This window comes from Plutella xylostella, chromosome 5 (assembly GCF_932276165.1).
Source record: "Plutella xylostella chromosome 5, ilPluXylo3.1, whole genome shotgun sequence".
Lineage (NCBI taxonomy): Eukaryota > Metazoa > Arthropoda > Insecta > Lepidoptera > Plutellidae > Plutella > Plutella xylostella.
Window position 1 is genome coordinate 11,770,636 of NC_063985.1, and position 23,352 is coordinate 11,793,987.

At 35.5% G+C, this 23,352-nt stretch overlaps 1 protein-coding gene across 1 annotated transcript in view; it reads left to right on the plus strand.

Annotated features, from left to right (window-relative positions):
* The window catches only part of LOC119692348 (formin-like protein 7), a 41,435-nt gene that overhangs the window by 503 nt on the left and 17,580 nt on the right, over positions 1-23,352 (plus strand). Inside the window, exon 2 of the mRNA XM_048633386.1 lies at positions 12,604-12,860. Within this exon, the coding sequence (XP_048489343.1) occupies positions 12,612-12,860 (249 nt within the window). The 5' untranslated portion in view covers positions 12,604-12,611. The remainder of the gene's footprint in view (positions 1-12,603; positions 12,861-23,352) is intronic.

Consider the following 23,352-nt stretch of genomic DNA (forward strand, 5'->3'; position numbering starts at 1 on the left):
AAAAAGTAATCTTAAATCTTGTTCACATTTTACACGTGAAACCGATAACACACCGGCCCATTACACGAACAAGCTCATGCATGTTAACATTAAAATTAAATTTTCCCTAAAGGGCCGTTGTTAATGATACTAACGAGTTGAAAATCATTTCCTTTTTACCTTGTAAATTGATATTCAGTTACTTACATATTTTTTATACAAAAGTAATTTACTAAACATTTAATTCGGTTTGACGGTCGAATGGCGTAGTGGTTAGTGGCCCTGACTGCTATGCCGAAGGTCCCGGGTTCGATTCCCGGCTGGGGCAGATATTTGTTTAAAGACAGATATTTGCACTCGGGTCTTGGGTGTTGATATTTATATTTAATATGTATATCTATCTATGTATTTATGCTGATATATCAGCTGTCCGATACCCATAACACGGGCTCTGCCTAGCTTGGGGTCGGATGGCCGTGTGTGAGATGTCCGGGATGTCCCCACATATTATTATTATTATTATATAATTCATATAACATTATAAAAGCAACGTAAGTAGACTCTATTTAAAATAATAAAGTGCTTACTGAAATGCTACGATAAACCTTGCAGCTCAAATCAAGAGCTCAATTCAAAAGACTTCCTATACAAGTTGCAACCTCGTCTACATATTCATAGAGTCAGCTTACGTTATAACAAAACGTCCAACAGACGGCAGGTACACAAAAGCAAGCCTAACCCTGCAATGAGACTGCGACCGGCACTTTAGCTCTCTCGGTTCCATACAAATCCCATACAATTACATACAAACAGTGCTCATTTAGGCATGCTCTCTATGGCGAGGCGAGCTCGCTGCATTTTTAAAGTGTTCGCAATTTCTTTAGACGTCCCGCGTCTTATCTCAGGAGGGCTACTCTATCGTGATAAAATACGAACGAACGAAAGCTGTCATGCGATCAGTACGTTTAATACAATGACATAGAGTCGTTGTTGACTACTGAGCCGAAGGTCCCGGGTTCGATTCCCGGCCGGGGCAGATATTTGTTTAAATACAGATATTTGTTCTCGGGTCTTGGATGTGCCCGTAAAATGGCAATAGGCCCGCCCCCTATTACATTGGGACTAACATACACTCTGGCGAAAAGTGGGTGCAGCAATGCACCTCTGCCTACCCCGCAAGGGAGTACATTAGTACAAGGCGTGAGTGCGTGTTTTTTTTTTTTTTAGAGTCGTTGTTAGGTCGAAATTGTATCTTTCGTAAGATAGAGTGACACCCGCCTTGTGAGGCAAAGTTTGAAGCGTCTTGCGTTGTTTACGGTGAAGGGGATTTTCATATTTTATGAAATAAGTTGTAGGAAAACATAGGAAAATGCTGTTTTGAGTACGTATAGGTGTTTATTTGTTATTTTATAACACCTAGCCTTATTTTTTAAGTTCTTAACCAAATAATTGAGTAACAATAAAACTAAATGCAATTATGTTACATTGTTAGTATACCTAGGTCCTAGGTAGCTATTCAGTATAATAAAATATAAGTACGTAGCCTACGTTCCATCATAATTCATAATATCTGAAGCAATACCATCGTGCTAAGATGGCTACTGAAGCTTCATAAGTTCCAGACCCACTGGAGTGCGAAATTAAACTTTCGTATAATAAAAGTATGTTCGCGGCACTTTACTACGCCATTCAAAAGTGCATAGAACTGGCGCAGCGTTTTAATCTTTAGAATTCCCAGCCATCTCACAGACGGTCGTGGCTAGGCGTTAGACTGTAGAACTCTAGGTTTCAGAAGTATTACTTAGTGTAACTATCGTGGTAGACACGTAGGTACATTGATATTTTATTGAAAATGTCTGCTTAAATTAAATGTTGTGTTGCTTAACCTTACAATGCCTTAATTCTAGTTAATATACTTACACACTATTACACACCCGATTAACGTTAAAATTTAGAACAGCATTCATATTATTACAAACTGTTTTCCAGCTATAAAAAAGCTTTGACGACCTACGACCTCCTTTTGTAAAGCTTGCGTTCTATTTTTGAAAATCTCGGTAATCTTTACGGCCAGTATCCACCACCGCTCGTTCACGTGCCTACAGCTAAGCAAGGAGTTGCAATTTTCAAGTCCTAACACAACCTTTTTGCTGCCTCGCCGCGCTCGCAGACGTCTGGGGTGTATTCTGTAATCTCGCGGGAAAACTTACAGGTGTTGGGGAAGTGAGATAAAGTTGCTCGTAGGATTACCCGGATACCGATAATAACCTTTGTTGTTCTTTTCTTTGCCCTCTTTCAAGACGTTGTATATGGCTAGAATAATAATTTGTAAAGTTCTGTTTTTCTAATTTAAGAAGGTTATCTTAACTATGTTTTTGTTTTTCAGCCTAGGTACATGATGTTTTGTGATGGTGGAAGCTAAGAAGTAACAACTTATCCAGGTCCAAAGTTAAAATTGGCTTGACTGGCTTGTAACATTTTCGTAGTGGATAAAGATGAAACTTCGGGATACTCTATAAATAACTAGGAAACTCGACCAGTAGAGTACGCAAAGTTTTTCTGCAAAACTTTGCGGGTCTAACTAACGATGGCGTGCATGATACTCATTATTTTTAACTTTAGTTAGTGGCGACTTGTTTGAGTGTGTATGAGTTTTGTAGTTAACTCTACTTATTCGTAAAAAATTATATACGAGTAGTACCTACCTACCACATTTCGTTGGGAAAGAAAGTTGTTAAATGACTCTAATCATCGTGAGTAGAACGAGCACACTAGCATGGTATGTACTTTAATTATGATATAAGATTGTATAAAATAAATTTTTTTTAAAAATAAAAGCTCTTAACTAATCTAAAAGCTTTAGTGTAAATTTGGTTAAAACACCACAGGCTAGATAAAAACAGGACAAAACGGGTATTAAAACGTGTAAAACGATGCTAAGCTAGCCAGTGAAGCTAGTTATAATAATACCTTTACAAAAAACGTTGCAACAAAATGCCTAAAACGAGCAAAGCTAAATGAAATAGTTGCACAGTAATAACAAAGCCTCCCGTACAGCCTGCGCACAGTGCCGGTACTAGTGATGTGCCAATAGTGCCTAGGCACAGGCAAAAAGTAAGAATTACAAAACTGTTTTTTTTTCAAACTTGATTTCTAAAAACTGGGCGCTTAGTTGTAGGAGCTCGCCTTTATTTAAGCGCCTATCTGTTCAACATAAATGATTATAAATCGGTAATTTAATTTTAATATCTATTTAACTTTACATAGGTAAATATCTGAAAATGACAAAGAATGTTTGTAAAATCGCGATTTTTCCTGTTTTTACAGACGGAACGCACAGCACTGGTTGCGAACTGAAAGCGCCTGTAATCAGGCTGCAGACAGACGGAACTTTTACTATTTTTATGCAGAATTTTCATATTCACCTGAAACCTGAATGCAACTCACTGGTGACTGAAATGAGTTCGTTAGCTGAGGCTTTAGTCTACTAGTTGCTTGCTTTTGATTGGTCGGGCTTTGGTGAAGTGATTTTGGGATTGGTTTCTGATTATTGCGCTTAATTGGCAAATTGAATACGGTTGCAATTTTCGCCTATTTGTTAAATAAGACCTAGACAGGTGTCATAAAAGAAACTATACTCTGTTCCAACTCTGTCCATTATATTATTGGTTTCTTGACAGTCGAAATCCCATACATATTTGATGACTGCAAACGAAAACCAACTTTACTTACCAGACATAAGGAAACGTCAAGAATACAATAACATAGTGGAAGCTCTATAGTAATATTAAGGTCACATGATAATTAATTTCAAGTTTATTAAATGCTTATTTTTAAGTAGGTCTGAAGTGTAGGTCTAGGAGACTAGAGTAGGTAGTTCAACATACAGATGATACCAATGTCTTCTTCTTATCAACATGTTAATAAATTACCTTTCAGAATATTCATCTATCATCAAGATCTTCACATAAATCAGTAGAATACTAGCTAGAATTAACATATAAGTAGTTACCTAAAATAGCAGAAACAGCCAGCAGCCTGGCACCTACATACTTATGTGATAACGTATGACATAACTTCTGCTCCTGTTAGCCCGAAGTTGTGATTCAGTTATTTTGTTTGTGGTATGACATGGCGTAGCGAAGTTATACACGACAAAGTTGTCGCTCAATCATGAGATGAATTCATTATTAATAATTTATTAATTTATTATTATTCAAGTTTCAAGTAAGTACTATTAATAAGTAAGGCCTCTGTTTTCTGAGCTTTGATTTGAAGCGAAACATTTCAAACAAACCCTTTGTAATTTACGACTTACGTATTGTTTTAGATGAGACTCTCTGCACGAATCAATAAATTGTAACTTTACTGGCAACTTCAGTACTTATTTACAGTGCGGAATTGAGTCGTGAGGCGGCTTTAACTGAATTGATTTTAAATGTAGGTAACATTAAAATGTACCATAAACAATATTATTTTGAGGAGTTATCCTCATAATAATCTTCAGAGGCATAGCATAATAGGTTCGTCGGCATAATACACGCTGATGATTTTAAAAGTAAAAAGCTACAAACATAATGCAGTCAATATGTTGCGAGCTTTTAAATGTCCCTGAGTTAACGAATACCGGGAGAGAGCGACAGAGAATGACAATTAGTCTCTACCCTCCCTTCTTACCCAGAGGGGTTACCCTACAAAAAACGAAAGAATGTAAGATGTCGTGCAATCGTTACGTTTAATGCAACAAGATAGAGCCGTGGTTAGCGTAGCAGCGCCGTGAAATTTACTTTTACGTAAGTAAGTGTGACCCCCAGATATGCGCTTTTTCCTCCTTCTATATCATGAAACAGCCTTTTCAGCGCCATCCGTCAGTATTTCTTACAATTTGTGAAATGATTTTCAGTTTTTAAACAAAGATTGTCAGATAAATTGTATTGCTTTCTTTTCGTTGTTGTGTTGATTAACTTCGTTTGCTGTTAGTGTAGACCTATGTAGGTATAATGCTAAGGCGCCGCCACATAATATAACGCAGCCCCGAACATTACGTACGTTCTAAACGTACGTAATGTTGAAAGAAGGGTTGCTAATTATAATATATGGTCTTGTAGTAAAGCATACAAAGATTTGCGATTATAAAAAGCTAAGATTGAGGGCGATCCTTGGTAAAGGCCGAGAAGAAGTAGGTATGTGCAGCAAGGCAGCAGTGGATTACGTGCTGATGCACATCTAAGAACATATATTACATTACATACAAGTAAGTAAAGCATAAAGCGACTGGAGAACCACAGAAAGTCATAGATGGCCGACAATCACAACTTTTATTACAGCCACAAACCTCAGGGGGGCGATTTCGAAGCAAACTCTTTTTTATTTGTCCGCTTAACTGGATCTATAAAATACTTACGAACTACAATTACACTGCTAGTAAAGGAGGATAGGTACTTACGATATCTAAATTCGATTCCTATTTTCAACTACTATTTTATTTTACTAGCGCCTAGTCTACCCAGCAATAAAGTAGGTATGGGAGCTAGGTAGGAACTATGAATGTATTTTTGGCAACGATTTCAGGTAGCCTTCGAATTTATGAACTGGTTAGTTTTTTCTTTTCCGTTAGTTACACTTTAAACTGCAAAACAATGCCAAAACATCGCAAAGAACTTGAAGCACTTTCCAAAAAAATGTGAAGTGCTTTACAGCTGAAATACCCTGAAACAGATCCCCCGCAGATCGGGACAGCTCGCATAAATAGAATAGAATAGAATAAAATAGTTCATTTATTTGCTTGAATATAGGTAGGTACAAAGATGTTATTACAATTTTAATTCTGCTATATTCTACCCTTGAAGGGTGTACAAATATGATTTTACACTGCATGCATATTAATAATACATTTAAAAAAAAGAAATAGTGTCAGTAGATCAAACTTGATTCAAACAATATTAATAAAAAAATAAAAAATGTCATGCTTAAAAACAATTAATAATAATGTCAATAGAAAACAATATAAAATTAAAAGTATCAAGCTAAATTAAATTATAAGTAAATAAATAGGCACATTCAATCATTAAAGTCATCAAAAAATTCATTTATATGATAATATGATTTTGATAATAATAAATCTTTCAGTTTGTGTTTAAATATTTTAATGTCAGCGGTTTCTTTTAGTATTTTTGGAAGATGGTTATATATTTTTGTTGCCATTCCGAATATACTTTTGTCAAGGAGTGCTGTTTTCCTAGGTATGGCACACATTTTATTTTGAAGTCGTTCACTTCTAAATGAGCTAAATAGGCTCATGTTACATTTTACAAATATTGCAACCTCAAATATGTACAGAGATGTCAGGGTTAAAATAGAAAGTTTTTTGAAGTATAGTTTGCAGCTATCTCTTTGTTTGTGCTTTAAATGCCCTGTCTCTGTCCGTTGAGTGAGTTAAATGAATGCTTGATTTATTAATTAACCCACGTCTCCCATTTTTCGTGTTTTTCATTCCCGCACCGTGTTTCTTTCCTGAATTAGCGAAGGGAAAACGGCGACAGTTGAGTGGATTAACGTTTTGTGACGTGATGAATGTTTTGCGTATTCTAAATTTGTTTTGATGTTTTAATTTTCCCGTTTCATTTTTAATTTTTCCTCTGGGGACCCTCTGTAGACTTGATGAATAAACAGATGGGGCCGAGTCGGTCGCTGCAATGTCTGTCACATTCGCGGGGAGAATTCACAAACACAAATAGAAGTGGAATCTAAAATAGAGGACTCTTTTGACCAGAATAGTCTCGTGTTTTATTCAGTGTCGTAGCCCGAGGTGAGTCGGAACTATGCAAGGAATTTACAGCACTCTTTAACAAAACGATCGACTATTATGTAAGTCTGTCTGTATTAACAAAAATATTAAGAATGAATGTAAATTTTTTGCTTGTTTATGACAACTATACATACTTATGTAGGTCTAAGCAAAATGTAAAAGAAAGCAAAGTAGGTATTTAATAACCTACCTTAGTAGTTTGTTTGTCTGAAACTCCAGATAACAAGCATACCTGTTTTCCCAATTCATTCAATATACGTGGCCCTCTCCCATTGCTCTTGCGACAAACAACTCGACCTAAGAACACCACAACCGTGACCTGCCAATCGAAAATGCACCTTAACAACCATCCCTTAGCTATTCTCAGCCACTGAATTTGTAAGACTGGTAAGATTTGGTAGGAGATAAGGTCCACATTCGTTTGCCAGACTGTAATTTATTGACATCATTGGTGGCTGAAGCCGCAGGATCCTGATAGGGCACCTATTTGTGTCCGGAAACCATTCAGATGGCCTCCGGAGGTGGAATAATAGATGCGGAGACCACAGATATACTTATAGATAGATAGATATTCTTTATTTGTACACAAAAACATATATCTTTGGTGGAGACTGTAAAGGAAGGGACAAAGCTTTACGAAACTTTGAATATCTGTAGTAGCTAGCAAATTAATTAAATCTAAGTAAGTGTCAGCCGGTGATTTATTAAATCAGCATTTAGGATTAACTTGTAAATCTGAGAAGGGAATACCATAGTACTCCATTATGGAATACTATAAAGACATAAGGGATGGTTTATAAACTCTGAACCTCACTCCCATGCAAAAGGCTGTTCTGGGGGTCTGTCCGAAGGATCACATTCATGGCATTCGTCGCGTCATCGTCGTCGTTGTAACTATTCGAGGAACAACTTCCGCTTTCCACATTGCTAACAGATTGTTGAAGTGCCGATGTGGCGATCTAATGTGCTGATGGAAGTAAACTTAATGCTAGTAGCATTCTTTACCAGTTAACCTTTGGTGATGTCGAGAAAGTGGTTGGTAGTGCGATAGGCTGAGAGGAGAGAAGTTTATCTGCTTAAATAATCGTGTATGTGTGTAATATGGTAATATTTATGATGGTTTTGCAATAAATATAACCATATTGCTTATTTACACTAAAAAATCATGATCTTTATTACAGAAGTAGGTAGGTATATGATGGTCTAATCGACACATTTTCCGGGGCTCACTTGCAGATCCATCGATTAGTTTGTCATTACGGATAGATACTCACGCATGAGACCCGGTAATGGATGGTTGAACGAGGAAAGTTTACGAGCGGCTAACTTTAGCTGCGATGCTGAGAAGTACCTAGGACTAGTAGGAGCTCTAACTTTATCTTTACTCGATGGATTTGTTAGGTATTAGAAATTTAGGCCGTTTAGAGAATTCTAAATAAGTAAAACTATTATTATAGCAATCTATAAAAGTGAAAACAATTAAGATTAATCATGTAGTTATTTATGTATTATTTACTAATTCAAGCTTTCATTCATTTATAAGTTGTTCAAATATTATTTCAATTTACCGCCACATAATCACTTATTATAACCAAACCAACGAATCTGTAATTGGAAGCATTTTTACTAAACTTCATACACGACCTTCATTAGGATACAAATTACAATCGTTGGTGGGAATGCGGGCAGCAATTTGTACAGTGGAAGTCACGTAAAACGTACACTTACAGCCCAATTTTGAGTCCAACGACCAATGAATTAAGGTCGGAATAAAATTTACAATTTTCCCGCTGCTTTACTAAAGACGCTTTAATGATGTCATCATAGTACCTATCTCTTGTAAGGGTACCTTTCCATCACAGATGTGATAATAAGCTAGGTAGCTAGTGAAAGAAATTCGTTCCCACCAGTGCTATGCTATGTGGACCAATGAATATGATTGGTGGATATCAAACTCCGTAGCAAAGCACAGCGCATCTCTGGTGGAAAGGTAGCCTTAATGATGTCCTCAAAGTATCTCGTTTTAATGACGTACTTAAAATCGCGTACCGACATCGATTTCAGCCAAACTTAGATTGACTTCGGCGTAGATTGCTAAGCCATTACGGATGCGGCGGGTAATGGATCGCTACTATTAGCTGAGGCTTCAACAGGGCACCGCCAGAATAAGTTGTAACCATTTGTCTTTGCACGGATTCGCGATTCGATAATGGTCCGTTTGAATATTTTATTTAACTCAATGGATTATCTTTCATCAAAACCATTTTTGAATAAAACGATCAACTATTTGTTTTTTTTTCATGACTGTATTCTTATTACGTATGTTACATATTGTAATTATATCGTAGATATGCAAATTACGAAATAGGTTTTCAATTTTCATAAAATTTCAGTCTTGAAAAAGTTATGTAAAAGCAAGAAACTAGTCCACATACTCACATTTTTTTTCCATCAGACCGCTCTTATTTAATTGAACATTTTTGGAAAACACAAACATTGCGTACACAGTCATGTGCGTAATTCAGTCAGCTGTCTCTGACACGCTGTAACGTGTTAACGCCCTTATTCTCACTCACGTGATCGTCCGCGTGAGCCGTTTCGGTCAACACGACCCCCGAATAGTGTCGACCCATCGCCACTTAGCCTTTATAATAGGTAATTTCAGTTGAACATAAAAGGTTTTCCTTTGAGTTTCCAAGATAATTATGACTTTATGGTGGCAAAAGTCAACAAAATTGGTATAGTAGCTTTGGCGTAATCGCGTGAAAGGAAGAAAAAATACACCGTAACTAAATTAAAACTAATAAACCGATAAATATGTACCTCTTTTTATAAAATTGAGATCATAAATTGAATAAAAGGAATGCAAACCAAATCAAGTCCATCCATACTTTCTATAAAATTTGCGCATATTTTTTTGAACCGTCACGTCACAGGCTTCACTTCTCCAGTTACTAAGCCGTTTCGGATGCGGTTACATGTAATGGATTGGCAATATTAGCGGGTAGGTGACGAGCCCCCTCCGGGTAAGCCGCTCTCATCCGTCTTTTCTGCAGCTCTGTACTTCCCTCAAGCTTTAAGCTTGCCATGCTTCTCAAACTTTGCATGATTTACAAACTTTCGGTGTTTAAAATTAAGTTCTTATAATAATTATGATATTATTACAGTTAATAATAATATAATTTGATTATAAAAATTGTTCTCGTTGCCGAAGTCATACGTGCTACGCCAAAATGGCTACGCCGCGTCGTAGCCAGCGCTACGAAGCCTACGCCACGCTGGCGTAGCAACTAGATTTTTCAAAGATTTTTCATGTTTATTTATGGATTGCTAGATTTGCTAGAGGTTTGTTGTTTAACGTAACGTATCACGTAACTTGATGGTTTATCCGTGATCGTAAAACAGATATTTTATAGTTTGATGTATGTAAATATAATAGTGCCTAAATATATAAAGCAAAACGGGAGCAACTTGCGAAAAACTATACGGAAAATATTGCCAGCCAACTCACAGAAGATGAAATTTTGCTCCCGACAGTTTGAGAAGCGCAGCCTAAGCCAGGGGCAGAGTGCCGGGTGACGTGCAAGGTGTTACTGTACTACACTAGAGGCGGGGTAGATACTGAGGATTGAGGAAGGGAAATTTCGATCGCGGACAAACCTATTACGTGATTGCATTTTTATTGCTGACTGTCGGCTGTCGACGCCTTTGATTTACTGAAAGGATTGGTTTTACTGAAAGGGCGGTTGGCAGAGCTGGTATTTTTTTAAAGTTTTTATTTTAACCTGTTTCTGAAGGGCTAGTACGGGGCGCATTTAAGACGTGACAAGAGTTTTGCGTCGCGCTCACTCACATCGCGCAGACTCAAGAGCGAGCGCGACGGAGAACTTTTGTCACGTCTTAATAGCGCCCTGTCCTATACTGGCTGGACGTTGTAAATTAAAGGTGTTTTAAGTTTGCCGTGTGGTATCTTGCTAATAATGGCCAGCTGTCTAGCAGGCCATGGCTACGTTTATCATTCTGAGTATAACCCTCAAATTTATACCAACACTAGTGAGCGATAAAGTTACATTTGGAACACGAAATCACAGTTGCGCACAACTTTTTTAATTCAATGTTTGCCAACTCTTTCGTCACGGGACCCAAGTTGCGTAATAAACCGAAGTGAAATAGCCTTACGAGAGTTAAACTTTCGCCGAAACACCATGTTCGTGGGTTTACACCAAAATTTCCGATTTATTGAGGAAATTCTCATGGCATGGTGTTGTGTGTACTTTACTAAAAAACCTAAAACAATTCAAGAAAAGTCATTGAATTAAGTAAAAAATATTAGTGAAAATTGCTTAGATTTTTCATCTCCTCTTATTCCGCCGGTCAATTCTTCCATTTTGGGATTATTCTTCTATTTTTCTTTAACTTATTGACAGCTTTTGTTTGCGCTAATATAGCAAAAATTTGGTATGGAAGTGGCAGCTCCGTATCACCTACAATCACTACAATACATCCGCGAATTCGACGGAGCAACTGAATCAGCAGTTTATACGCTTCAGTCAGTGTTATCCCGTGAGTTTATTGCGTTGATTTCCTCCGAAGAATGAAGGGTGTACTCGCCGCGGGCTGTTTTACGACGCATTCGGATACGTTTGCTCGAAATGCGATACTCCGAAGGGCTCGTGACGTCACGACGAGGGTGTCGATGATTGTGTGGCGGGCGCGGGGTTGTCAATTCGAAGACAGTGCATTTATTTGTGTTTGATTTGTTGAGTGACATGGGTGACATGTTAGTTAGTTACTGTAGGGGATGGGTTGACTATAATTATTATTTCTTATAATAATCTGTGATATCTTGAGCCATTTTTTCCGTTCTGCTGCTTCAAAAAATGCATTTTTAGCTTCTTTGATTTCACTTACAAGAAAGGCACGTTCTTATCTTAAGACGACTTACCAAAAGTATTATCTACATCTACTGAGAAACAAGTCTATATTCTGAAAGGCTCTAGAGCTTTCTTAACTTTAGGACAACTTATGTTAATTCGTGAATAATTTTATTGTACTTAGGTGAGTAGGTATGTTGGATAATAACGATGACTTACCGACAAACTTTCATCTTACATTAGGTATATGTATTAAGATTTTATGATTACACTGGTATCTCAGATGCCATAACCGCATGCCGCAGACACGGCAGCCCATCAGGTTTTGTTCTATAGCTTGATACCGACCAAGACAGGGGGGAGAACGAGATAAAATGTCGCGCTTTTGTCTATCCCGCGATGCTCTTTTGTTTGGCAAAAAACAATTTTCCCACGCCGCCCGCCTCGCGCGATTCCGAAGCTTCTTACAAAATGTTTTATTCAGGGAAAGAAATTCATACATACGCAGTCTTTTACAAGATATGCGGTCGTATCGCTTGATTATTCAGAGCTGTTCTCACTCGCGACATATTTCGTGAAATAAGTAAGTTCGTGTAGGTTGTGTGTGTCGCTTTCTTATGTATGTACTGTGTTAAGGAGATCGTCGGTGAATTTACACGAGGCCAGACGCGTGAATTTGATTGTATTGTATTGTGAAAGTTCTAGCTAGCATTCCATAAACCTATACCTAAAGGAATGATACTTACCTAATTATATAAAAACTTAGAGAAATTATAGAAAAAAAGGGCGCAATAAACGTCTTTTTAAACCCAAACAGCCTTTGTCTGGTAGAGATTGCTATAGGCCGACTATGATAAGTAATAAGACCAACTTTTGTACCATTTATACGTATCTTTTCTATTTTGTAGCAAATAAAGATATTTTTTATTGTTTCCTCTCTAGGGCCTGGCATGTTGGGGGCGCGACTCAAGTCCTGGATGGAGGCGCAACTGGGGCGGGCCAAGAAGCGCAAGCAGAAGCCCCGCTCGCCCCCCGCGCCCCTCGACACCGCGCCCCCGCCTCACCTGTCGTCCCCCGAGAGCGCCTACAGTACAGGATATAGTACTGATGGGACCTCTCCTGGTGCCCCCCCGCCTCTTGTCGCACCTCCGCCGCCGCCCGCGCCGCCGACCACGCATCTGTATCATGAGCCGGCTAAGGTTAGTACTGCATTCATTTTCTAGCGTGTCGGTGACATATGCTGGGCTAGTACATAGGCTCTCTAATCTGTGGGCTAGTCTAGGGATGGTCACCGTGGTGGAAGGATTAGCCAGTCAGTTTAGCATCAGTGACTACCCAGAGTCGGATGAAAGTATATTTAAAAGTACAGTTTAATCAGCAATCAAATGAAGGCCTTTAAGCGGAAAATATACATATATGCTATGATTTCATAGGAACACCTCCACATTATATACTATAGACCTTGCGAAAATCGCCGGGCATTCCATAAAGGTAATCCGCTGCTGAAAATTGAATTAAGTACTCATTCTTAAAAGCTTTTCTTTCATGTAATAAAGATAACCTGAAATATGCGATAAACATTTCAGCGATAAAGTTAAACAAGTGAATAGAATCTTCAGGAACATAACAATCCCCGTTTTACAACCTCACGTGTGCGTTGTCGGAATTATATGAAGCCTTATGCCTTACCCAGGAGGGTCACTCTATACTCACAAAAAAATAACGTACGAGAGAGAGCTGTCGTGCAATCGGCATGTATAATACAAAAGGGTAGAGTCGTGGCTCGCGCAGAAGCGCTCCGAAACTTAGTTTTTCGTCATTAGAATAGAATAGAATAGAATAGAATAGTTCATTTATTTGCTTGAATATAGGTAGGTACAAAGATGTTATTACAATTTTAATTCTGCTATATTCTACCCTTGAAGGGTGTACAAATATGATTTTACACTGCATGCACATTAATAATACATTTAAAAAAAAGAATTAGTGTCAGTAGATCAAACTTGATTCAAACAATATTAATAAAAAAAAATAAAAAATGTCATGCTTAAAAAAAATTAATAATAATGTCAATAGAAAACAATATAAAATTAAAAGTATCAAGCTAAATTAAATTATAAGTAAATAAATAGGCACATTCAATCATTAAAGTCATCAAAAAATTCATTTAAGGTAACGGGTCCATATATCGCGGTATTCAAAATGGCGTCCTTATTTCGAGTTATATTTATTTTCATGATTATTACTCATTTTAATAGGTTTGGATACTCTAAAATTACATTTAATCGTTCATTATCTTTAACTGAAACTACTTGATGTAGTAAATATGTTTAAAATTGCCTAAAATTACTAAAAACTCATGTAATGTGCCGTGAGGGCGACGCCGCCATGTTTTTCATACAAACGCGACCCGGCTTACGTAAGGCCAGCCATATTTAATAATTGTGTTTTTTAATATTTATACGACGTTCAACTTTGTAAATAGTTTATATTTAGTTTATTATATTCTTATACTTACATTAAATTTAAATTTTAACTCTTTTTAAACTAATTTAACCCCTTTAAACTCAAAAACAAAATACCTCGGTATAAGGGCCTGATTTTTATACGTTGTTCCTAACTCCGAGTTACCCTCGGTATAAGGAAAAATACTATGTCATGATTTTTAGCTTATAACTTTACAAATAATAACATTTGAAGTATATGCTTGATTACATAATAATAATGATGAACGTGACAAGCTTATAACCTAATTCGGCGGTACAAAATATCCTCTAGGAATCTTAATATGACACGATAATTGTTGACCCAAAAATCATGGTTACATAGAAAACCTTAACTTAGTATGTATATTTGAAATGATAAAAAACAGTGTTATTTCATCGCTATTAACGTAAGTGATACATAATTTTACCAATATTTTATGTATGATTTGAGTAACAAATCTATGTTGTTTCTAAATCGATAATTTGATAACTCGGAATATGGATTATTAAAATACTTGCTGAACCCCTAATATGGAGTATGACATTTTACATAGGTAGGTACCTCGGAAATCGGAATATGACTACATCACACCTTCGCAGTGTCATCCGATGCCGTCATCAAACCATAAAATCAAGATGAATTAGCGACTTTCTTCCTAAATATAAAAGGGGTGTGGATAGATATGCCTGACTTTACGAAACTACTACTAGATACTACCTACTTATTACTCTTTATAAAAGAAGAAAGAAAGAAATTTGTAGACGTAAAACTTTATTTGGGTGAATAAAATAACACACACGACGGTTGAGTTTTTATAACACTTATATACACAATTGCCTAATTTCATTTCTGTATTTTATTTCCATTATCCTTCTACTTCGAGGTCTGATGGCCGTTGTAATATTGTTATCCCAGAATTCCCAGATAAATGAATGTCCTGTATACTTAACGTGACCATTTATTTTTTTTGTCAAAGCGGGACACCTGCCGAATTTCATATCCCTCAAAAATACATATAGGTATTATCTTTCTTATCTTCTTATCTTTTCGCTCAGTTTGCTCAGTGCATCAATTGAAAGTTCAATCCCTACGATGAAAGAGTGAATTGTGTAAGTGATGCATGAATGGGGAATGACCATTTTTTTATATTTATGTACCTATCTAATAATCTTGTAAAGTTGGTATATTTAGAATTTTATAAATATACCAGACGGGTACCCTACATAAATCCGAATTACGAATATGAAAACAACGATTTTTTAAATTATGAATTTCATAGTTCTAGTAAGTAAAGTTTTAAGTTTCTGAACAACGAAAATTACGAAAAGTTGATAAACGAAACTTCAAACAACAGATTTATTAAAATTACCAAAGTAAATTTTTCGAATGTTATCATTTCGATGTTTTAAATGTACGATTTTTTATTATATAACGAATCCCGAAGTTTTAATATTCCGAAAACACAAATCCCCGAATGTAACTTAGTTAACATTTTAATATTTTTTTGCTTCGCTGCGCTCCGCTTTGTTTTTTGATATCTATGTGCACCTAACACCTTTAGGTTTTGGTTCTTAAGTTTTTGAAACGATCATTTTATTTTTGATAAAATCATGAATTATCAAATTTTTGGTCCGGATTTGATATTTTCGTGATTATAATAATTCTGTATTTTATTTTTCGTATATTTAAGTAGGTAATCGTATTTTTTTACGTTCGTGTATTTAACAATCGTAATAACAAACCTTTGTGATTATTATTATATCTATTCGATTTTTATAAATTGATATTATAAAATCGTTATTGCAATATTTTGTAAATTAGGTTCATACATATTCGGTGTTTCAAATTCGGAATAAAGTTTTTCGAAATTTTTGGGTGTTCTCATACCAGACACTACGAAATTCTTTAACATCATAAGGTTTTTTTTTTTTTCATAAGGTGCAGGTTGGTAATGCCGAATTTCGGGTAATTCCGATTTTTGCCGATTTCTTCCAAACGCAGTCATACTTTGAACCGTAGAACCATTCACCTTGATGGCAACTTAATCTTCTACCTCGCTTGGGTTGACTCAGGGCGCTAGGACCGAGCGTGCGTGTAAAAACGTAAAATTAGTAAAAAAGTGTAAATTTCCGGATTTTTGATTTTTCGGAATTACCCGCACATCTGTAATTAAGAAATCAGTAAAGTTACTTAACAATTTAATACAGATTACTTTGATGATTGTCACTGAACGAAGTTACTCGCGGAGTTTCGGTGGAACTCGGACTCATATTACTCCCTATAGTCTATGTGAGTAAGTGATAAGAAGAAAAATAGTTGTCTCAAGTGATTAAAAGAAAGAAAGGAAATATTGTTTTTTTTTTTTTAATCTATTTTTATTTGGGGACTAAATATTGAATGAAATTTCAAAATGTAGGTAATTTAAATGATCGTTTGGTCAGTTTATGAAAGCGGGACATTTTTGCCCTCGCGGGGGACAGCGGGACGCACAGCTTGAAAGCGGGACTGTCCCGCCCAAAGCGGGACGTATGGTCACGTTATGTATACTGCATTTCATGTTTGGTTTAGGGGTCTGGTTGATTTTTTCATTTTCTTGTTGTTGTCACTGAAAAATAAAGTAAGTAGGTAAATTGTATGGATAGTTGACAGAATTAAGCTTATCCTTATAAGTTGGTACCCATTTTCACAAAACTTAGTGAGTTTAGAAACGAAAACGCTAGAACAAAAACCTAGGTTAGTAACTAAACTGATGCCAAATTACTGATAAAAACATAAAAATATTTCCATTTTACGTAATTTCCTAAAATAATTCGCACACAAGCTTACCTTATCGATTTCCAATTGCATATTGCAAATACAAACATAATAATTTAATAAAAGATGTTTGTTTTCTAATGTAAAGACTTAACAAAAATACTTTCAAAGAATAGCGGCAAACTTTTCGGCGGAAAATTGAACATGGCGCCGGCGCGCCTCCAGTCCAGCGCGCATGCGCCATAGAGATGTACCTAGTGCAATGTTCCTTGCTTCCGACCTATGCTTGAATGAAAAAATAATCGATGCTGGATCGATTCCTGGGTAGATACTTTTATTATAATCATATTCGTTTATGGTAAATACATTAGGTACTCATCGGAAATTAGTACTGATAAGGTATTTGGCTTTTGTAAGTATTCGATACTTTTCCTCATCCCTTACACATCTACTTTTATTACGTATCATCAACTTTTAAACATTTAAGTAAGAACATAAATTATCGTGGAAAAATTTTAGACCTTACTTAGATAAAAACTATAGTAAAAAATGTTTAAATCATTCGAGTTCAATAATCGATTATATTCGATTACTGTCACTATTTCATCAATTTACCCCATCTCTACTCTATTTTTTTTTAATCGCTTGGAAAAGTCCATAGAACATCATAGAAGCATTATGAATATTTTTTCTAGCCAATGTTACCAGTTGCAATAATGAATTATGAAAATGTAACATAAATAATAGAAATTATCACGAAAACCAATATAAATGGAGAGTATTTAATTCTTTTCATTATTTTCAACTACTATTTAGAATAATTAAATTTATTTGGAGTACTTTAGGGTTAAAAAAGTATATCGATATTTTAGATTGTAATTTCCTTATGTTCATGGCCACACTCATGGAGCCACTGACAGGACTAACTCGGAATATGGAACAGGCTACCTCGGTATATGGAAGAAACCATAATCCTACCTCGGTATAAGGGCAAATCGACATGTGTAATAAATTATATTTTTTTAAGTATAATTAATGTGTTATCAATGAATCTGTGTTAAGAAATATAAAATTTAACGTATATTCTTACAGAAGACAATATTTCACATCAATATTGATGGTTACAAATGCTTATTTTTCTTACTTACTTTCAAATGTTGTTATTTACCTCGGAATATGGACCCGTTACCTTATATGATAATATGATTTTGATAATAATAAATCTTTCAGTTTATGTTTAAATATTTTAATGTCAGCGGTTTCTTTTAGTATTTTTGGAAGATGGTTATATATTTTTGTTGCCATTCCGAATATACTTTTGTCAAGGAGTGCTGTTTTCCTAGGTATGGCACACATTTTATTTTGAAGTCGTTCACTTCTAAATGAGCTAAATAGGCTCATGTTACATTTTACAAATATTGCAACCTCAAATATGCACAGAGATGTCAGGGTTAAAATAGAAAGTTTTTTGAAGTATAGTTTGCAGCTATCTCTTTGTTTCAGTCGGCATATGGCCCGAACACATCTTTTTTGTGCTTTAAATGCCCTGTCTCTGTCCGTTGAGTTACCCCAAAATATAATTCCATAGCGGAGAGTAGATACCACATAAGCATGATATGCCGTTAAAACTGTATTCTGGTTTACTACTTTTGACAGCATGTATAGTGCGTATAAAAATTTATATAACTTAGTACAAATTATGTCAATTTGTTCCTTCCAATTAAGATGGCAGTCAATTTGTACTCCTAGAAATTTAGCACTATCGGTAGAAGCGATAGGTTTACCTTCCCATGCTATGTTTAAATCACTTGAATCTATGTTGTTATAATTGTTTCTGAATGTCATGATTTTGGTTTTGTCAATATTTAAAATTAAATTATTTAATTTCAGCCAGTCTATTATATTATTTAAATTTGTATTTATGTCGTTACTAATTGTATTATTGTCATTGCCTGTAAAAACGGCCGTGCTATCATCAGCAAATAGATACATAGGACAATTTACAGCCGTAGGGAAATCGTTAATGTAAATTAAGAACAGTAATGGTCCTAGTACGCTTCCCTGTGGAACGCCACATTTAACCGTCCTTTGTTGTGATCGGTAATTAGTAATAACTTTATCTGTAAGATTAATTTTAGCTACTTCAGTTATTTGCTTCCTGTTCTGGAGGTAAGATTTTAGTAAGTCGAGAACATTACCTCTAACTCCGTATGAGTAAAGCTTTTTGGTCAGAATATCATGATCTACTAGGTCAAATGCTTTTGTTAAGTCCATGTATAAGGCAGTGACTAGTTGCCTTTTATCTAAACTTTTTGTTACTTGCAATAGAAAATTATAAATAGTAACATTTACATTTTTATTTTTTCGGAAGCCAGCTTGTGCCTCAGTAAACAGTGTATATTTTTCAAAATACTTATATATATTATTATAAATAACCTTTTCTAATATTTTTGAGAAAATAGGGATTAGCGCTACTGGCCTATAATATCCCATGTTTTCTTGGTCCTCTTTTTTAAACATCGGCTTTACAATGGATATTTTTAAGATATCGGGGAATATTCCATATATAATACATAGGTTCACTATATGGCTAACAACAGGACTTATGATATGAGCTACATTCTTTAACACTTTGGTACAGATATTGTCATAGCCAGTACTGTTCGTATTTTTTAAAGACATTGTCACTTTAAATATATCCTCAGGCGTCGTAAGGCCTAAGAACACAGATTTTTCTTGATTTGGGAGAGTGCTAGTTTTATCCTTACTAAATTGTTTATGAAGTGGTTGAACCTGATCAATAAAAAAGTTATTAAAAGCTTCAGCAATTTTTTGAGGATTTTGGATAATTTTATTTGCTACTTTGATTTGATTTATATATTCATTAGGATATTGCGCTTTACTGTTGTTTATGATTTTCCATGTTTCTTTAGATTTGTTATGGGACATTTTAATATTGTACTCATTTTGTGATCTTTGTGTTTGTTTAATTATAAGGTTTAGTCTTTTAGCATAGGTCTTAAATACTATTTTGTTAGCATCATTTTTATGTCTTCTATATTTCCAAAGCATTTCGCGTCATGTAGAGTGACCCCCCTGAAGCCCTTACATTATGCGGTCTCAATGGGCAGGGTTACGGTTCATGTGTATTTCTCTAAAATATTGCCGTGCGTGTTTGAGTTGGGGAGAAAAGTATTTTATTTACTTATTTTAAAAAGTTCTAATAATTGTGAATGTGTCTGCATATTTGGAGACGCATTCATTATTGAATTACCTATAAAAAATCTTTAGAGATGCCAACATCACTATCTGTGATGTGATTACTAATTACTTGATTAGTGATTGATTACAGTTATCTGCAGGATAGGTTTATACTTACTTGCATTTCAGGTCAATCTGTAATTCTGTGTAAACTACGCAGAGCACCTAGATTAAAAATAGAATAGGAGCCTCTAGTACGGGACGGGATTTGCTATTTTTGAAAACTAATAAAGTTTACGTTTTCTCCTGTCATCTGCATACATTATATGTGAAAAGTGTCAAGATAGTTTTCGCTAGAGGCGGCACTTAGTTTGCGAGAAAACGTAAACTTTTAAAGTTTTCGCCAAACTATCAAACCTGTACTAGACCCTAGGATGTCAATTGGAAAAAATACTCACGAGGAAAATATAAAAGTAGCTAATATAGACATCAAAGTATCCGGGATAAGGAAGTTAGCGTAATAAAATATGTACGATGAAGTATATGAGCAGATATGGGATGTTTAAAAGGAAAACCGTATCTTTTCCCGAGGGCTTTCAAATGGATCATTCAATGAATCACTGCAGGAGGGTGATTCGTGTCACAAAAAACACCTTCGTTTTCATCTCGTTTTCAGATTTTTACGAACGAGTTATGAAATTGCGATTCATATGGCACTAAAAACAAGCTACATAGTAAGATCGTTTCGAGATCGCAAAATGAATGAACGGAATGGAGAATGACGCGATTCATGTCATTATTGTTGAATTTTTTGATATCGCTTATCTGTCATATTTTGACGTTTAGGCGATTTTAAACTTTCGAAGAAAAGGGTGAAATTGTTAGATCGTTTTCAGAAAAAATACCTACTACTAACAGTGAAATTGACCATGTACGCATCTCTCCAAGATCTTCAAGCCATTTTTACCGAATTCGTAATTTTCCTTTATGGTAAGCTTGTATTAGTGATATTTATTTGATTGGCGTGGGTTTTGGCCTGAGGCCCTCGCAGAATGAGGAAGAATATTTTAACCGAAAGCATACACATTCCCTCAGTGTGCAAATTGTAAGTTAATGAATTAAACACATTGTAATGCATGTATATTTTATTTATTGATAGAACTAACAAATTCTATGAATTATCACAAATACTAAAAAATATAGGTAGTAATTAGGTCCCTTTACCACTTAATAAAGCTACAGATAATGGCAATCAAAGATTAAAGTCTTATTATTTTTCTCATATTCTCTCCTATAGGTTGGCTGGTACAAAATGCTTTTAGCCTTTTGTATAATTATTAATACTTATATATACAATATTTTGTTAACAATTATTACACTATAGGAACTTAGGTAATCAGTAATCACAGGTGCAACTCTGTTTGAATTGACGCATGAAGAAGAGGAAGAAGAGAGGCGTGAGGTTGTTCCTTTCATTAGCCTAGAAAAGACAAAATGAAAAGTTTAGTATGATATTGTTCTAAAAAATTACAGACAGACACTAACAAAACTACACTGTAACATAAATATTCAACACCAGTTTTCCTAACACATTATTGGGGTAACAATGAAGTTAAATTCTATTCTATTATTTAGCCAAACATTTAGGAATAACCTACCTTTTTCCATATGAGGAGCCCCTGCTCAAGAAGACTCTCATTGACTGCAGCCTGTCTGTTCATTGCTTCAGCTATCATTGTGAGGGCTGAAGCCGTGGCCCTCTCACAACGTAGTTGCTCCTTCTGCAACTCAAGCACATCGGCTGCTGCTTGTGTTCACCTAGTTCATGATTCTAAAACAATTCAAACAGAAATTGGATACATCGTAAATTACAATACCTTCTTGACTACAACCGGTAACAATTGTATTTCAAAAAAATAGGTTAATACATTGATACTTACATGTCTCAGTCGTATTTCTCTAAGTTAGTTAAACTTCCTTTCTTCTTATTTTTCAAAAAAACTACGTTGAGACGAAAATGAGCAAAGCAAATCAATGTTTTTATCTAGAAAACATGGCGGCTGTCAAAAGTGCCACAGGTTATGAATTTCTTCAACGTTGAATTAAAAAGCCGTTTCTTGATACTTGCTATCGACACTAATTCCAACAAAATATATTGTAGGAACAAAATTATTTAAAACAATTAGTGGTAGTATTTATTATTTTTGCATGGCAATTAAAAAAATATAGTTTCATTCATTTCACTCAAGCCATCCAAATACGAACTAGCGATATGAAAACGAGATCAAAGTATGTGTGTTATGAATCGCGTTTTTGAACATTGCGGATTTCATCTCGTAACTCGTTCGTATCGCTTTACAAATATTTCGGTTGAGATATGAATCGCGCCCCTGGGATGAAGTTTGTTACACTACTTACCTATAAATTATATCTATGTAGTATAATATATGAATTTAGTCTCTAAAATGAGTGAGTAGAATGAGAGTGACTAACGAAACAGCTCGTCTGGCGCACCAGCTAGGCAGTCAGCTACTGACAACTCCTGTCACCACCACGACCACGGTGACAAACGATAGTCAAGCTTTGTGTGAGTAACCGAATAGCCAGCACCAGCTAACAACTAGTTACGAAGCGTATTTGTTATTTATTTTACTCGACACTGTGTAAGTATTCCAAAAAAAAGTTTCAGGCACATTTTAACAGTTTTACACACGTGTCTAGTGAATAAGCCACCTAGTTGTACACCCGAGTACAAGCATAATCCCGTAACCTTTCTAAGTTCAGGAATGTTTCGTATAATTGAATTGAATGTGAGAGGTACAGCTGACTTGGACATACGGGCGCATGCTGAAATACCCTAACCCTATCTATAGGATGTTCTAAAAGGGTATTGTATGCCGGATGTGGCCTGAATTTAACTTCGGTTCAAAACAATTATGAATTTATGAAATCAAATAGAACTCGCCCCATACATACATAAAAGTCAGCGGATAACTTTTTTCAGGGCTTTACATGGTGTTTGTGACATGATTTATTTTTAAGCGGTTTTTTTAAACTATAATTTCAAATAAATTGATTAACCCTCTGGTCGATCACTGATAACATTCTACTCTGTGTAAAGCCATGTGTGTTTTACTAGTAATCCCTCATTTATCCAGCTTTGTCTAATTAATTTACGAGCAGGGCCATCTATCGGGGTGCGGTTTCTCATTTATGTTACAAAGCTCGAGGGAACAATGGCAGGTTAAA